Here is an 18,702-nt window from a genome sequence, read left to right as displayed (position 1 = left end):
GTTTTTTACCCTAAGTCACATCTCTGCAGAAAAAGACACCGTCTTTTCAGCCTCAGTCCTTTCGTCCCTATAAGAGTCATATCTGCCCAGGGATAGAGGAAAGGGAAGAAGACTGCAGCAGGCAGCCCATTCCCAGGAACAGAAGCCCTCCACCGCTTCTACCAAGTTCTCAGCATGACGCTGGGACCGTACAGGACCCCTGGATCCTACAAGTAGTATCCAAGGGGTACAGATTGGAATGTCGAGAGGTTTCCCCCCTCGCAGGTTCCTGTAGTCTGCTGTACCAATGTCTCCCTCCGACAGGGAGGCAGTATTGAAAACAATTCACAAGCTGTATTCCCAGCAGGTGATAATAAAATTACCCCTCCGACAACAAGGAAAGGGGTATTACTCCACACTATATGGTGGTACTGAAGGCTAGGTGAGACCTATTCTAAATCTGAAAAATTTGAACACTTGCAAGGGTTCAAATCCAGATGGAGTCACTCAGAGCAGTGATAGCAAAGAACAAGGGGACTATATGGTGTCCCGGGACATCAGGGATGCTTACCTCCATGTCCCAAAATTTGCCTTTTCTCACCAAGGGTACCTCAGGTTCGTGGTACAGAACTGTCACTATCAGTTTCAAGACGATGCCGTTGGATTGTCCAAGGCACCCCGGGTCCTTACCAAGGTAATGACCGAAAGGAGGATTCGTCTTCAAAGAAAATGGACGACCTCCTGATAAGAACAAGGTCCAGAGAACAGTTGGAGGTCGGAGTAGCACTATCTCAAGTAGTTCTACGACAGCACGGGTGGATTCTAAATATTCCAAAACCGCAGTTGTTCCGACGACACGTCTGCTGGTCCTAGGGATGATTCTGGACACAGTCCAGGAAAAGGTGTTTCTCCCAGAGGAGAAAGCCAGGGAGTTATCCGAGCTAATCGGGATCCTCCTAAAACCAGGAAAAGTGTCAGTGCATCATTGCACAAGAGTCCTGGTAAAAATGGTGGCTTATAACGAAGCGCTTCCATTCGGCAGATTTCACGCAAGAACTCTTCAGTGGGATCTGCTGGACAAATGGTCCGGATCGCATCTTCAGATGCATCAGCGGATAACCCTATATCCAAGGACAAGGGTGTCTCTCCTGTGGTGATTACAGAGTGCTCATCTTCTAGAGGGCCGCAGATTCGGCATTCAGGATTGGATGCTGGTGACCACGGAGGCCAGCCTGAGAGGCTGGGGAGCAGTCACACAAGGAGTGTGATCAAGTCTGGAGAATTCTCTCCACATAAATATACTGGAGCTAAGAGCAAATTTATAATGCTCTAAGCTTAGCAAGACCTCTGCTTCAAGGTCAGCCGGTATTGATCCAGTGGGATAACATCACGGCAGTCGCCCACGTAAACAGAAAGGGCGGCACAAGAAGCAGGAGGGCAGTGGCAAAACTGCAAGGATTTTTCGCTAGGCGGAAAATCATGTGATAGCACTGTCAGCAGTGTTCATTCCGGGAGTGGACGACTGGGAAGCAGACTTCCTCAGCAGGCACGACCTCCACCCGGGAGAGTGGGAACTTCATCGGGAAGTTTTCCGCATGATTGTGAACCGTTGGGAAAGACCAAAGGTGGACATGATGGCGTCCCGCCCGAACAAAAAATGGGACAGGTATTGCGCCAGGTCACGAGACCTTCAGGCGATAGCTGTGGACGTCCTGGTAACACCGTGGGTGTAACAGTCAGTGTATGTGTTCCCTCCTCTGCTTCTCATAACCAAGGTATTGAGAATTATAAGACATAGAGGAGTAAGAACTATACTCGTGGCTCCGGATTGGCCAAGAGGGACTTGGTAACCAGAACTTCAAGAGATGCTCACAGAGGACTAATGGCCTCGGGAGCTAAGAAGGGATTTGCTTTCAGCAAGTACCATGTCTGTTCCAAGAGGAACCGTGGCATCGGCCTTTAAGAAAGGACCTGCTCCAGCAGGGACCTTGTCTGTTCCAAGACTTACCGCGACTGCGTTTGACGGCATGGCGGTTTGAACGCCGGATCCTAAGGGAAAAGGCATTCCGGAAGAGGTCATACCTACCCTGGTCAAAGCCAGGAAGGAGGTGACCGCATAACGTTATCACCACATGTGGTAAAAATATGTTGCGTGGGTGAGGCCAGGAAGGCCCCACGAAAAAATTTCAACTAGGTCGATTTCTGCACTTCCTGCAAACAGGAGTGTCTATGAGCCTCAAATTGGGGTCCATTAAGGTTCAAGTTTCGGCCCTATAGATTTTCTTCCAGAAAGAATTGGCTTCAGTTCCTGAAGTCCAGACGTTTGTCAAGGGAGTATTGCATATACAGCCCTTGTGTGCCTCCAGTGGCACCGTGGGATCTCAACGTAGTGTTGGGATTCCTCAAATCATATTGGTTTGAACCACTCAAATCTGTGGATTTGAAATATCTCACATGGAAAGTGACCATGCTGTTGGCTCTGGCCTCGGCCAGGCGATTGTCAAAATTGGCGGCTTTGTCTTACAAAAGCCGATATTTGATTTTCCATTCGGACAGGGCAGAACTGCGGACTCGTCCCCAGTTTCTTCCTAAGGTGGTGTCAGCGTTTCACCTGAAACAACCTATTGTGGTGCCTGCGGCTACTAGGGACTTGGAGGACTCCAAGTTGCTAGACGTTGTCAGGGCCCTGAAAATATATATATATATATAATTCCAGGACGGCTGGAGTCAGAAAGTCTGACTTGCTGTTTATATTGTAGGCACCCAAAAAGCTGGGTACTCCTGCTTCTAAGCAGACTATTGCTCGTTGGATTTGTAGTACAATTCAGCTTGCACATTCTGTGGCAGGCCTGCCACAGCCAAAATCTGTAAATGCCCATTCCACAAGGAAGGTGGGCTCATCTTGGGCGGCTGCCCGAGGGGTCTCGGCTTTACAACTTTGCCGAGCAGCTACTTGGTCAGGGGCAAACACGTTTGCAAAATTCTACAAATTTGATACCCTGGCTGAGGAGGACCTGGAGTTCTCTCATTCGGTGCTGCAGAGTCATCCGCACTCTCCCGCCCGTTTGGGAGCTTTGGTATAATCCCCATGGTCCTGACGGAGTCCCCAGCATCCACTAGGACGTTAGAGAAAATAAGATTTTACTTACCGATAAATCTATTTCTCATAGTCCGTAGTGGATGCTGGGCGCCCATCCCAAGTGCGGATTGTCTGCATTACTTGTACATAGTTATTGTTACAAAAAATCGGGTTATTATTGTTGTGAGCCATCTTTTTTAGAGGCTACTTCATTGTTATCATACTGTTAACTGGGTTCAAATCACAAGTTGTACGGTGTGATTGGTGTGGCTGGTATGAGTCTTACCCGGGATTCAAGATCCTTCCTTATTGTGTACGCTCGTCCGGGCACAGTACCTAACTGAGGCTTGGAGGAGGGTCATAGGGGGAGGAGCCAGTACACACCATGTGATCCTAAAAGCTTGCTTTTGTGCCCTGTCTCCTGCGGAGCCGCTATTCCCCATGGTCCTGACGGAGTCCCCAGCATCCACTACGGACTATGAGAAATAGATTTATCGGTAAGTAAAATCTTATTTTTATATGTACAACTTTTTTCTTTATTTTTGCCAAGCGGCATGAAATATGGGTAGATTTAAGGTTATATACCTGCGGCAACAAATACAATTAATTAAGGTGAACTGACAACGTTGATGTACTAACTGAGCAATGTTATGCTAGCTGAGAAGTTGTGTAGACGTGTAATATCTTACAACATTTCACCTTTTTTTCCCTTACAAAAAAAAAGTTCCATGATGACCACACGCGTATACTGTATATAAAAAATGAATGCGCAGTAATTGTGTACTTCAGCTGTCTTTGTGCGCAGAAATGTGCAAATTGTAATTACTGCTATTCATATATTTTATCAAGTGCTACAAATTACGTATTACAAAGTGCTGTACATTGAGGAACGACGATCTTTGCAAAAACTCCATTTCATCTGTAGACTAGTGTTCCTAATACTACTTGGATATGGAGCATGTAAAGGTCTATGGGGATAATATTAGTTGGTATCCGGACTCCAGGTCGACAGCACAAAGGTCGACACACTTTAGGTCGACGCCAATTGCTCGACACACCTTAGGTCGACATGGACAAAAGGTCGACATGGACAAAAGGTCGACAGGAACAAGGTCGACATGGAAAAAGGTCGACATGAGTTTTTCACGATTTTTTTCTTTTTTTGAACCTTTTTATACTTAACGATCCACGTGGACTACGATTGGAACGGTAAAGTGTGCCGAGCGAAGCGGTAGCGGAGCGAAGGCACCATGCCCGAAGCATGGCAAGCGAAGGCACCATGCCCGAAGCATGGCGAGCGAAGCGAGCCATGCGAGGGGACGCGGTGCACTAATTGGGGTTCCCGGTCACTCTACGAAGAAAACGACACCAAAAAAGCATAAAAAACATGTCGACCTTTTTCCATGTCGACCTAAGGTGTGTCGACCAATTGGCGTCGACCTAAAGTGTGTCGACCTTTGTGCTGTCGACCCTGAGTCCCAGACCCATATTAGTTGTATTGCTTCAGGTACAGATCTTGGTGAGATGCATGTCTGAGGCTTCCACACTACAACCCCCTTCAGAATCTCACTTTTTTTCAAGGAGTCCGTTATAAACTGATGGCATGGTGTAAGATACCTACAGTGCATCCGGAAAGTATTCACAGCGCTTCACTTTTTACACATTTTGTTATGTTACAGCCTTATTCCAAAATGGAATATTCCCTCAAAATCCTACACACCATACCCCATAATGACAACTGTAAAAAGTTTTTTGTTTTTTTTGTTTAGATTTTTGCAAATTTCTTAAAAATAAAAAAACACACATGTACAGAAGTATTCACAGCCTTTGCCATGAAGCTCAAAATTGAGCTGAGGTGCATCCTATTTCCACTGATCATCCTTGAGATGTTCCTACAGCTTAATTGGAGTCCACCTGTGGTAAATTCAGTTGATTGGACATGATTTGGAAAGGCACACACCTGTCTATGGGCCTAATTCAGACCTGAACGCTGCTGTGCGTTTTCACACAGCAGCCGATCAGGTCTGAACTGCGCCGCAGTGCGCCGGCACATGCCAGACAACCGACGGCCGTCTTAGCCCTGCGATCGCCTCTGCCTGATTGACAGGCAGAGGCGGTCGCTGGGAGGGGCGGGCCGTGGCGTTTGGCTGCTCTTTTAGGGCCGCAGTCCGGACAGTGACGGGTAACTCCCTGTCAGCGCGCAGGAGCTGCGCTGGTAGGGAACTACTCTTCAAGTACAAAAGCATTATCGCTGTGCGATGCTTTTGTACTTGTGCGGTGGGTTAGGGCCTGACATGCGGGGCGGACTAGCCCTGTGCTGGCCGTCCCCCCGCATGTCAGGGAAGCTGATCGTAGATGTGCTAAATTTAGCACATCTACGATCAGGTCTGAATTAGGCCCTGTATAGGGTCCCACACTTGACAGTACATGTCTGAGCACAAACCAAGCATGAAGTCAAAGGAATTGTCTGTAGACCTCCGAGACAGGATTGTCTTGAGGCACAAATCTGGGGAAGGGTACACAAAAATATCTGCTGCTTTGAAGGTCTCAATGAGCACAGTGGCCTCCATACTCCGTAAATGGAAGAAGTTCGGAACCACCAGGACTCTTCCTAAAGCTGGCCGGCCGTCTAAACTGAGCGATCGGGGGAGAAGGGCCCTAGTCAGGAAGGGGACCAAGAACCTGATGGTCACTCTGTCAGAGCTACAGCATTCCTCTACAATCCACCAATCAGGCCTGTATGGTAGAGAGGTGCCACTCCTTAGTAAAAAGCACCTGGCAGCCCACCTGGAGTTTGCCAAAATGCACCTGAAGGACTTTCAGACCATGAGAAACAAAATTCTCTGGTTTGATGAGACAAAGTTTGAACTCTTTGGCGTGAATGCCAGGCGTCATGTTTGGAGAAAACCAGGCACCGCTCATCACCAGGCCAATACCATCCCTACAGTGAAGCATGGTGGTGGCAGCATCATGCTGTGGGGATGGTTTTCAGCGGCAGGAACTGGGAGACTAGTCAGGATAGAGGGAAAGAGGAACACAGCAATGTACAGGGACATCCTGGATGAAAACCTGCTCCAGAGCGCTCTTGACCTCAGACTGGGGCTGTAACATAACAAAATGTGGAAAAAGTGAAGAGCTGTGAATACTTTCCGGATGCACTGTATCTATAAGGCTCCAGGGTGGGTAAGGCTCTTTAGACCCTCTTCCGCTGCAAAGGCATCCTTCTTTCTTCCTGACATAGGCCAGAGCTTCCCTCTGGGTATTCAGTTCCCCCCAAGAAGGAGCCAACCACTGATTACCCTTGTGGTAGCCTGTAAGGGTCTTTCCTCAAACCCATCACAAAAAAAATCATGCAATATGGAATGTGAGGTGAGTACAAATTGTGAAATAAAAAGTATTTTATACCTAAAACCTCTGCTGAAAGCCTGTTCCATGTAACCACTACTCTCTTACTCAAACTGTCATATCCGTATTGCTCATAGGCTTTCTCCTGTTGGACTTAGGGAGCGTCTCCCTGCACTGCCTCCTGCAGAATGCTTCATCACCTGTTTTTCCTGTCTTTGTTGCCCCAGAGATTTGTACAGCTGTGTATGAGGTTGTGCAGGACAGGTGTCCACAGAATGTACATGGAGACCACTGATGTATGTACAGTACATGTCTCCGAGATAAGTGTGGAATTCACAGCTCAGTACTAAAGGAATGTTCTAACTCTGAGACACACCCGTTCCGCCCTCACCACAGAACACATCCCAGCTCGTCCTGCAGCCTCCGATCCAGGAGAACCTGCTGCTTTATGGCGGACAGGAAGCTTGGGAGAGTTAAGGGCTCTTCAGGCCGTTCCCGCAAGCAGGTCGTCAGGATGTGTAAGAGGTACCGTGATTGCACCTGATCCCCAGCTCCCCTGAGCTCCTGCCATTCATTCTACACCCACACACCTAGATATCCGGCTATACAAATCATCCTTCTATTCTGATCTGCCTTTTTCTTATGTATTTAACAAATTTCCCTTAGATTGCAAGCTTCTGTGATCAAATCCCTCCCACTTCTCCTTCTCGATGTGTGTAGTTGTGATGTGACGGTTTCATCTCATCCTGTTGTAGTACATGTCAGTATTGTATAAGTGCAATTCTAAACACAAAAGACTATTCACTTAAATTGCGGACAAGCGTCATATATGTACATGAGCGCATTTTCTTGTCATAACAAAGCACAAAATATGCAGCGCAGGCAGCACCAAATTGTCTGCAGGGCTTCTACGCCCCGTGCGGATTGTCAGCAGGACAATATGGCGTTCTGTCTGTGATCCCACCGCGCCAGCAGTGCTGAAATCGCTATGTCAGTGTATGGATGTAACCGTTATTTTGGGCAGCACGGATGGTGTAATGGTTAGCATTACTGCCCCACAGCACTGAGGTCATGGGTTCGATTCCCACCATGGCCCTAACTGTGTGGAGTTTGTATAGTCTCCCTGTACTTGCGTGGGTTTCCTCTGGGTAGTCCGGGTTTCCTCCCACAATCCAAAAATATACTGGTAGGTTAATTGACTGCCAACAAAATTAACCCAAGCATGAATGTATGTGCGTGTATATGTAGGTAGGGAATATAGAGTGTAAGCTCCACTGGGGCAGGGACTGATGTGAATGACCAAATATTCTCTGTGAAGCGCTGCGGAATATGTGTGCGCTATATAAACAACTGGTAATAAATAAATAAATTTGCCCCTTTTCATATTTCTTTACCACTTTCTCCTAGAATGCAGCCATTGTGAATGCATTTTAATGTTTTAATGATATTGTGCAATGATAATGCACTTTCCCATTTAAGGAGCACCATTTTGGTGGAAGAGGCGTACCACTGAAAGCAGTTTTCCATTGCAGGTTCCAATGTATGGGTCGGCAGTGTCTAGGTTAACAGTCAGTAGGTTGAATTCATATGGTCGACATGCATTAGTTCAACGGTGCAAAAGGTCCGCTTGGTAAAAAGGTTGGTATGACCGTGGTCAACAGACAAATGGTTGACACAAGTTTTTTGGGGTTTTTCATGTTTTTCCAGCTTTTGCTTGATTTACTATCCACGTGGACTACGATTGGGAGTAGTAACCTGTGACAGCGGAGCGTGGCGAGCGAAGCGAGCCCAAGAGGGTACACGTTTACACTAATTGTAGTAAACCTAAAAAATGCCACCCCCCCAAAAAAAATTTTTTTTGTCAACCATTGTTATGTTGACCTTTCAACCCTGTCGACCTTAACCACTGTCTATCATTCACCTGTCAACCTGTTGTCCACGGCCACCTGTTGTCCAATGGCCACGGCCATTTACCCAGTTATTTTTTTTTTTTTTTTACTGCGCACGTACGAAACACCGGGGAAATGGCGCCACACCATTTTCCCAGTGATTTCTGCGCTGCTGGATTCCGGAGGGAAAGTATTACAAATAATGGGTGCAGGGTGTGCGGTGTGGGCCCCCCTTGATGCTTGATAGAAATTAACAACTTCTAATATCCTAGGTAGATTTTGCTGTGCTTTGTTGTTTGAGCTTTTTGCCCAATGTCTGTACCATTTTCCTTACTGGCCAAGACCTGACTGAATAAGATTTACTTTATTAGCAAAGTACCAAGGTAAAATAGAAAAGTGATTTGTACTTTCAGACTTCAAGACGTGTAAATGTTAGACTTTTATCTAAATGGAACACCAGGTGTCTTTGTGTTTGGAAAGATAGGGGCTAGACGCAGAGCAATGGGTAGCCTCTTATTAACTACTAAAATAAAATCGCTGGAGAAGAAAAAAAAAAAAGATGAAGATAAAGACATGTCACCAGGACTGACCTCTGTAGCTGCTAGCTGTAGCGGCCTTTCTGTGTTTTGACCCATATATTTTATTGCAGTAACATGGCGGGAGAATGTGACTGACGCAATAGCGAATACAAATATTAAGCATGAAATTACCACCGTGTAACTAAAATCTGATGAAGTCGGTATGCAACCAGATACTGGCCCTCATTCCGATCTGATCGCTAGCAGGCTACTTTTAGCACTGCTGCGATCAGGTAGTCGCCGCCTACAGGGGAGGGGGGATTCGCTGTGCAGGGCTGCGATCCGCTGTGCAGAGACTGCGCAAGCAATAAGTTTGTGCCGTCTCTGCACAGCTCAAGACTTACTCACCCGCCGCGACGATCCTTCCTGGAGCGGACGTCAGGACCCCTCCCTGCATTCGTCCGGACACGCCTGTGTTTTCTTCGGCACTCCCAGAAAACGGTCTGTTGCCAAACCTGGCCGGCCTCTTCCTGTCAATCTTCTTGCGGTCGCCGCTGTGAATGCTTTCATCGTTATTCTCGTCGCTACCCGGTGACGTTCGTCGCCAGGCAGCGACACGCCTGTGCGTTGCTGCCCGCGCGCATGCGCAGTTCTGACCCGTTCGCACGGCTGCGAAAAATTGCAGTGTGCGAACGGGTCAGAATGACCCCCACTGTTCTTTAATATTGCACAGCCCTCTACCAGAGAAGATATTTATGGAACAGCTGTAGAAGGGTAGGATGTGGAATAAAAAAATAAAAATAAAAAAAATTAATTCTATATATCTATAGCCTTTAAATCAAGATTTTTTTTAATTTTTTTTTGCGGTTAAAGTGTCTGTAAATTGAAGTAGTGGACAGCAGTTACCGCTATAATGATGTGTGTGGTTTTTACCTCCCTTTTATTTTTTTTATAAATATCTATTTTGGGGGCAGCCGTTTCCGTCATACAAGGTGTATATGTCACATTAAGCCATACGGCTGAGGTTCAGTTTCCTGTAACTAGCGCATATATTGTATTTGCTGGGTTACTGCACCTTACTGTATACTATTTAAAGGGAGCTTATGCTGAAACAGAAACGTTAATGATACGGCCACTAGAGGCGCTGTTTCATTGCAGACTTTGGGTGGTCTTTACTTCTGCTGCAGTTGCCCCAACCATGTTGCTGAGGGGCACATTTATCATCAAATATTTGCAGTTTTTCCCCGAAAAAGCTTACAATCTATATTCCCTATCACATGTACACGCACTCACATTCACACTAGGGTTAATTTTGTTTGGAGCCAGTTAACCTACCAGTATATTTTTGGAGTGTGGGAGGAAACCGGAGTACTCGGAGGAAACCCACGTAAGCACGGGGAGAATATACAAACTCCACACCTGTAGGGCCATGTTGGGATTGGTAAACTATAATCAACACATACTTTCTATAACCCCATGAACCCGTAACGATTATGGAAAATTGCAATTAGTTTACTTGCCAAATTAGTGACGATTAGGCGAACTGCAATTTAACAGCCGTAGAGGCTAATGCGGAGTTGGTTGCAAAATGGCTATAATTTACGCGTAATAAATAAAATGTTCCCTTGCATATTTTGCGCTTGTACATGTCGCAGAATGGGTGCAGCTCTGCATCCACAGCACCAGGGTACGCAGTTAATTTCCTGACTTGCGGGATCCCTGCGGTTGAAAGACCGACGCCGGAATCCCGGCATCTGTTGAAATGTCGGAATCCACTTGGGTGGTGGTCCACTCCACCACCCGAGGGGAAATAGATTAGTGTGGCGAGCTCGCGAGGGGGCACACTGCGCTCAAGGTCGGGAATTCCGGGGTCGGTATTTTGACCGCCGGGATCCCGACAGTCTGGATTTCATACTGAATCCAGCACCAGGCGTACATCACATTTACTTACCTCTATGGTATTAACCATTTGTTCTGCTTGACATGCATTGGGCCTCAATAACATTTGTCCAATACAGCAGAAATAACTCCGTTTTGAATACGGGAATATACCAATATTCTTGCTAAAGTACACACAAAACCCCATAATATATTCCTGAGGAACGGAGAAAGCAGCGTCAGTGCTCGGACACTTGTGTACTGTACTGGTCACTGTCATTGTCATACTGTAAGTGCATTTACAGATGCCCCTGACCACCCTCAAACAGTATGGCTTCCTCATACCATGTATCTAGCTGCCCGTCTGCCCCTGTTCTGTTGCATCAACATGGCCAACACAGCTTACTTCAGAAGATGCCTTCCCTCCCACGTCCTGTCTCTTCAGACGCAGTTGGTATCGTGAAATCCTGCCTTAGCGTCCTGCCATATTGTGGGCATGCGGTCCTATAGCGATTTGCCGCCTGTGGTCGCTGTAAGGTATAAAACTATATGCAGAGCTGTGTTGTGTCTCAGAACAATAAACAGATCTGCCTGATATATACCTCAGGTTCTCAAACTCTGTCCTCAGGACCCCACACAGCGCATGTTTTCCAGGTCTCCTCACAGGATCACAAGTGGAATAATTAGCTCACCTGTGGACCATTTCAAATGTGTCGGTGAGTAATGAGTACACCTGCGCTTCTGCTGGGTGACCTGCAAAACGTGCGCTGCGTGGGGTCCTGAGGACTGAGGTTGAGAACCTGTGATATATACATCGGTTAACACACACACGTGGTAAAAGTTGCAAAACATGTACAGTCAGAATGACAGGATTTCCTTCTGGTGTCCGTGATCTCCCTCCAAGCTGTCACTTTCCGTTAGTCTGCGTCTACGTTGTATTGTCGCTGTCACTTTACTTTAAAACCCCATGTCTCAGCTCTACCACTGATCATGAGACCCATAGTCTGTGTTCCTCTGGTACCGGGTGACAGTCCGATAGGTTCAGGATAAGCCTATATATACTGCTGCTGCTTGCACACCGTATGCTGTCCGGGTCCGGCCCATAGTGGTTTTATTTCCGTTCATAAACATGACATATTTTCCGAGCTCCCTACACGTGCCAGCGATGAGGACATTTGTTGAACTAAAGTTTGTCGTTGTTGAGGAAATGTTTAAAGTCCATTCCCCTGACCCTAAGCTTGTGGTGGGAGAATACATTCCTGTGTACAGTCTCTATAGCCATCTGCTGACATGGATTACCCCTTCACATCTTGTGCTGCATACGTTTCGTGTAACAGCACAGTGGCTGCCTCCTGTATGGCAACGCAGCTGCTCCCTGTGCCTCCTGTATGGCACGTAGTGCCCCCTGTGCCTCCTGTATGGCAACGCAGCTGCCCCCGTGTCTTCTGTATGACAATGCAGCTGCCCCCTGTGCCTCCCGGATGACAACGCAGCTGCCCCCTATGTCTTCTGTATGACAACGCAGCTGCCTCCTGGATGACAACGTAGTGCCTCCTGGATGACAACGCAGCTGCCTCCTGTACCTTCTGTATGACAGCGCAGCTGCCCCCTGTATGACAGCACAGCTGCCCCCTGTATGACAGCGCAGCTGCCCCCTGTATGACAGCGCAGCTGCCTCCTGTATGACAACGCAGCTGCCTCCTGTGCCTCCTGTATGGCAACGCAGCTGCCCCCTGTGCCTCCTGGATGACACCGTAGTGCCCCCTGTGCCTCCTGTATGGCACGTAGTGCCCCCTGTATGGCAACGCAGCTGCCCTCTGTGGCTCCTGTATGGCAACGCAGCTGCCCCCTGTGCCTCCTGTATGGCAACGCAGCTGCCCCCTGTGGCTCCTGTATGGCACGTAGTGCCCCCTGTATGGCAACGCAGCTGCCCCCTGTGGCTCCTGTATGGCAACGCAGCTGCCCCCTGTGCCTCCTGGATGACAACGTAGTGCCCCCTGTGCCTCATGTATGGCAACGCAGCTGCCTCCTGGATAATAAAGTAGTGCCTCCTGGATGGCAACGCAGCTGCCCCTTGTGCCTCCTGGATGACACCATAGTGCCCCCTGTGCCTCCTGTATGGCACGTAGTGCCCCCTGTATGGCAACGCAGCTGCCCTCTGTGGCTCCTGTATGGCAACGCAGCTGCCCTCTGTGGCTCCTGTATGGCAACGCAGCTGCCCCCTGTGCCTTCTGTATGGCAACGCAGCTGCCCTCTGTGGCTCCTGTATGGCAACGCAGCTGCCCCCTGTGCCCCCTGTATGACAGCGCAGCTGCCCCCTGTATGACAGCGCAGCTGCCCCCTGTATGACAGCGCAGCTGCCTCCTGTATGACAACGCAGCTGCCCCCTGTGCCTCCTGTATGGCAACGCAGCTGCCCCCTGTGCCTCCTGGATGACACCGTAGTGCCCCCTGTGCCTCCTGTATGGCAACGCAACTGCCTCCTGGATAATAAAGTAGTGCCTCCTGGATGGCAACGCAGCTGCCCCTTGTGCCTCCTGGATGACACCATAGTGCCCCCTGTGCCTCCTGTATGGCACGTAGTGCCCCCTGTATGGCAACGCAGCTGCCCTCTGTGGCTCCTGTATGGCAACGCAGCTGCCCCCTGTGCCTCCTGTATGGCAACGCAGCTGCCCCCTGTGGCTCCTGTATGGCACGTAGTGCCCCCTGTATGGCAACGCAGCTGCCCCCTGTGGCTCCTGTATGGCAACGCAGCTGCCCCCTGTGCCTCCTGGATGACAACGTAGTGCCCCCTGTGCCTCCTGTATGGCAACGCAACTGCCTCCTGGATAATAAAGTAGTGCCTCCTGGATGGCAACGCAGCTGCCCCTTGTGCCTCCTGGATGACACCATAGTGCCCCCTGTGCCTCCTGTATGGCAACGCAGCTGCCCCCTGTGGCTCCTGTATGGCAACGCAGCTGCCCCCTGTGCCTCCTGGATGACAACGTAGTGCCCCCTGTGCCTCCTGTATGGCAACGCAGCTGCCCCCTGTGCCTTCTGTATGGCAACGTAGTGCCTTCTGTATGACAACGCAGTGTCCCCTGAGCCTTCTGTGTGATGATTCTGCCCCCTGTGCCTTCCGTGTGATGGCGCTGCTGCCCCCCTGTGCCTCCTGTGTGGCAACGTAGTGCCTCCTGGATGGCAACGCAGCTGCCCCCTGTGCCTCCTGGATGGCAACGCAGCTGCCCCCTGTGCCTCCTGGATGGCAACGCAGCTGCCCCCTGTGCCTCCTGGATGGCAACGCAGCTGCCCCCTGTGCCTCCTGGATGGCAACGCAGCTGCCCCCTGTGCCTCCTGTGTGAAGATTCTGCCCCCTGTGCCTTCCGTGTGATGGGTGCGGCTCCCCTTGTGCCTCCTGTGTGATGGGTGCGGCTCCCCCCTGTGCCTCCTGTGTGATGGGTGCGGCTCCCCCTGTGCCTCCTGTGTGGAGAGCGGTTGCCCCCCTGTGCCTTCTGTGTGATGGGTGCGGCTCCCCTTGTGCCTCCTGTGTGATGGGTGCGGCTCCCCTTGTGCCTCCTGTGTGATGGGTGCGGCTCCCCCCTGTGCCTCCTGTGTGGAGAGCGGCTGCCCCCCTGTGCCTCCTGTGTGATGGGTGCGGCTCCCCCTGTGCCTCCTGTGTGGAGAGCGGTTGCCCCCCTGTGCCTTCTGTGTGATGGGTGCGGCTCCCCTTGTGCCTCCTGTGTGATGGGTGCGGCTCCCCCCTGTGCCTCCTGTGTGGAGAGCGGCTGCCCCCCTGTGCCTCCTGTGTGATGGGTGCGGCTCCCCCTGTAGAGTTCTGTACATATTGTTGCTGATCACGCTGTTTGTCACTTAGTGGTCAGAATAAACATTTTGCCAGGGAAATATGTGCAATAGAGAATATGCCAATGCGGTTACATAAAGGGAAATGAGATTTGGATTAGGTTCCCATCTGCAAAAACTATTACTCAGCTGCAGCTTGGGCCGGATCTCTGAGTATATCACTCACTGGGGTACATCTACTAAAGCTTCTAACAGAATTGGTGATGTTACTGATAGCAACCAATCAGATGCTGTGTCTCATTTCTCTGTTGTCTTTTAGATAATGATAGCATCTGATTGGTTGCTATGGGCAACATCACCAATTCTCTGTTATAGAATCTTTAGTAAATTTACCCCACTGATCAGTGGCGGAACAAGCGAGCGGTGGGCCCAGGTGCGACAAAATGCTTTGCCCCCCCCCCCCCCCCCCCGCCTCATCCCATCCAAGTCCACCCCCTCACCCCTGGAGAGGATCTGGCGAGGGGGACCTGCTCAGGGCCAGAGAAATGGATACCTAGCAACAGTGCTGTAACTAGACATTTTAGCACTGTGTGCAGGAAAAGGCATCGGAGCCCCACCCCTGCATGCAAAACAGGGGCAGTGTGCGCCGTAGGCGCGCGCAAAAATACATAGGGGTGTGGCTTCGTGGGGAAAGGGTGTAGCCACAAAATAATACCAATTCATAAAACGGTGCACAGTAGTCTCCATTATTCAAATTATGCCGCACAGTAGCACCACTACACCAGGTAGAGACCCTTTTACACCTTACGGCGGACAGATTCCCCGTTTTACACATTACGGCAGACAGCGTCCCCTTTTTACACATTAAGGGAGACAGCGTCCCCCTTTTAACACATAGCGGCAGACAGCGTGCCCTTTTTACACATTACGGCAGACAGCGTCCCCTTTTTACACATTAAGGGAGACAGCGTCCCCCTTTTAACACATAGCGGCAGACAGCGTGCCCTTTTTACACATTACGGCAGACAGCGTGCCCTTGTTACACATTACGGCAGACAGCGTGCCCTTGTTACACATTACGGCAGACAGCGTGCCCTTGTTACACATTACGGCAGACAGCGTGCCCTTGTTACACATAACGGCAGACAGCGTCCCCTTTTTACACATTACGGTAGACAGCGTGCCCTTGTTACACATTACGGCAGACAGCGTCCCCTTTTTACACATAACGGCAGACAGCGTCCCCTTTTTACACATTACGGTAGACAGCGTGCCCTTGTTACACATTACGGCAGACAGCGTGCCCTTGTTACACATTACGGCAGACAGCGTGCCCTTGTTACGCATTACGGCAGACAGCGTGCCCTTGTTACGCATTACGGCAGACAGCGTGCCCTTGTTACGCATTACGGCAGACAGCGTGCCCTTGTTACGCATTACGGCAGACAGCGTGCCCTTGTTACGCATTACAGCAGACAGCGTGCCCTTGTTACACATTACGGCAGGCAGATTCCCCCTTTTTACACATTACGGCAGACAATCCCCCTTTTTGCACATAAAGAAAGAGAATGAATTATACTTACTCTTTCCGCTGGCTCAGGCTCCTCGGTGCAGCTTCTGGAAGAGATCACGATTCCCGGGCAGGAGAGAAGGAGGAGGAGGGAGGAGGTAGCCGCAGCAGCGCTGTGTTATTGGTGGAGGCGCTGCTGCTGCTGTCCCAGTCCTTCACCATAGGCTGTTCTCCGCCGCTGTGAATGCTGGGATGCGGAAGACAGCCTATAGTGAAGCAGAGGGACAGTTAGGAGCTGATTGGTTGGTACTTTATCTCCAACCAAGACTTAGTAAATAGGCCCCTGAGCTCCCAGACCATGCTGTATAATGACACTGCTATGGCACAGGAGGCGCTTACTGCCTGACATGCCTGTAACCCCCCATATACAGCAGGGGGAGGCAGCCTGTGGCACTACACATCCCAGCATGCCCTAACCAGAACACTGTGGCAGGGCATGCTGGGCTATGTAGTACCATAGGTCCCCTGCCCCTGATACACAGTATGAGTGAGATAAGAAGCTGCACACGTGATCAGCGCTGATAACACAGGACATTACCTGCTGCTCCCAGTAACCGGGAGGAGGCTGCACACCACTTCCTGCTTGGGCGGGGCCTGGAATCCGGTTTAGCGCAGCCACATCCGGCCTGTGCGTTTCACCTTACTTACTAGCCGACACGAGGGGAAGGAGGAGGTGGAGGAGGGAGCTGCAGCAGCGCTGTTTTATTAGTTGAGGCGCTGCTGCGGCTCCCTCCTCCACCTCCCTCCTCCTCCTTCCCCTTGTGTCGGCTGCGCTCCTCTCCGTGCGGCTGTGTGCTGCGGGCAGCGGTTGCCCGCAGCACACAGCGGCATGTAATGAGTCCGTTTGACTCATTACATGCATTGGGCCCCTGGACAGTGGCGGGCCCCAGTGCAACGCACTGGTTGTGCTGGCGGTAGTTCCGCCTCTGCCACTGATGCCATATGCTGCCCTGTTACATAATACATTGTCCTCTGCATGCTGCCTATACAATATATGGTCCTGTTACATAATACATTGTCCTCTGCATGCTGCCTATACAGTATATGGTGTCCTATAGTATCCAGTGTCCCTCTGTACAGCGTTATAATCAAATAGAAGACCCGATATATTCCTGAAACTCGCCTCTCTATATCCTTGCCCTGTATTGTTCATTACATTAATATTACATACTGGCTCATTGTATTCTCTGTCTTTGTGTATTGATGGCGTACTGTACCCCCGTGCACTGCCCTGTAGTACCATATGCTGGTCTGTACTGATCTCTACTGCTGTATATAGGTCAGTAAGATGACGTACTGTACCCCCGTGCACTGCCCTGTAGTACCATATGCTGGTCTGTACTGATCTCTACTGCTGTATATAGGTCAGTAAGATGGCGTACTGTACCCCCGTGCACTGCCCTGTAGTACCATATGCTGGTCTGTACTGATCTCTACTGCTGTATATAGGTCAGTAAGATGGCGTACTGTACCCCCGTGCACTGCCCTGTAGTACCATATGCTGGTCTGTACTGATCTCTACTGCTGTATATAGGTCAGTAAGATGGCGTACTGTACCACCGTGCACTGCCCTGTAGTACCATATGCTGGTCTGTACTGATCTCTACTGCTGTATATAGGTCAGTAAGATGGCGTACTGTACCCCCGTGCACTGTCCTGTAGTACCATATGCTGGTCTGTACTGATCTCTACTGCTGTATATAGGTCAGTAAGATGGCGTACTGTACCACCGTGCACTGCCCTGTAGTACCATATGCTGGTCTGTACTGATCTCTACTGCTGTATATAGGTCAGTAAGATGGCGTACTGTACCACCGTGCACTGCCCTGTAGTACCATATGCTGGTCTGTACTGATCTCTACTGCTGTATTTAGGTCAGTAAGATGGCGTACTGTACCCCCGTGCACTGCCCTGTAGTACCATATGCTGGTCTGTACTGATCTCTACTGCTGTATATAGGTCAGTAAGATGGCGTACTGTACCCCCGTGCACTGCGCTGTAGTACCATATGCTGGTCTGTACTGATCTCTACTGCTGTATATAGGTCAGTAAGATGGCGTACTGTACCCCCGTGCACTGCCCTGTAGTACCATATGCTGGTCTGTACTGATCTCTACTGCTGTATATAGGTCAGTAAGATGGCGTACTGTACCCCCGTGCACTGCCCTGTAGTACCATATGCTGGTCTGTACTGATCTCTACTGCTGTATTTAGGTCAGTAAGATGGCGTACTGTACCCCTGTGCACTGCCCTGTAGTACCATATGCTGGTCTGTACTGATCTCTACTGCTGTATATAGGTCAGTAAGATGGCGTACTGTACCACCGTGCACTGCCCTGTAGTACCATATGCTGGTCTGTACTGATCTCTACTGCTGTATATAGGTCAGTAAGTTGGCGTACTGTACCACCGTGCACTGCCCTGTAGTACCATATGCTGGTCTGTACTGATCTCTACTGCTGTATATAGGTCAGTAAGATGGCGTACTGTACCACCGTGCACTGCCCTGTAGTACCATATGCTGGTCTGTACTGATCTCTACTGCTGTATATAGGTCAGTAAGATGGCGTACTGTACCCCCATGCACTGCCCTGTAGTACCATATGCTGGTCTGTACTGATCTCTACTGCTGTATATAGGTCAGTAAGTTGGCGTACTGTACCAC

The 18,702-nt window shown here is 49.8% G+C and overlaps 1 protein-coding gene across 2 annotated transcripts in view; it reads left to right on the top strand.

Annotated features, from left to right (window-relative positions):
- The window catches only part of RIN3 (Ras and Rab interactor 3), an 81,192-nt gene that overhangs the window by 8,492 nt on the left and 53,998 nt on the right, over nucleotides 1-18,702 (top strand). Inside the window, exon 1 of one of the 2 annotated variants that reach the window (XM_063948471.1) lies at nucleotides 6,837-6,928. The exons of the other annotated variant lie outside the window; for it this stretch is intronic. Within the exon in view, the coding sequence (XP_063804541.1) occupies nucleotides 6,852-6,928 (77 nt within the window). The 5' untranslated portion in view covers nucleotides 6,837-6,851. Of the gene's footprint in view, nucleotides 1-6,836; nucleotides 6,929-18,702 lie in introns of those variants that run through there. 2 annotated transcript variants of the gene reach the window in all.

Source organism: Pseudophryne corroboree, chromosome 12 (assembly GCF_028390025.1).
Source record: "Pseudophryne corroboree isolate aPseCor3 chromosome 12, aPseCor3.hap2, whole genome shotgun sequence".
In the NCBI taxonomy this organism is placed as follows: domain Eukaryota; kingdom Metazoa; phylum Chordata; class Amphibia; order Anura; family Myobatrachidae; genus Pseudophryne; species Pseudophryne corroboree.
This window is presented reverse-complemented; position numbering and strand designations above follow the sequence as displayed.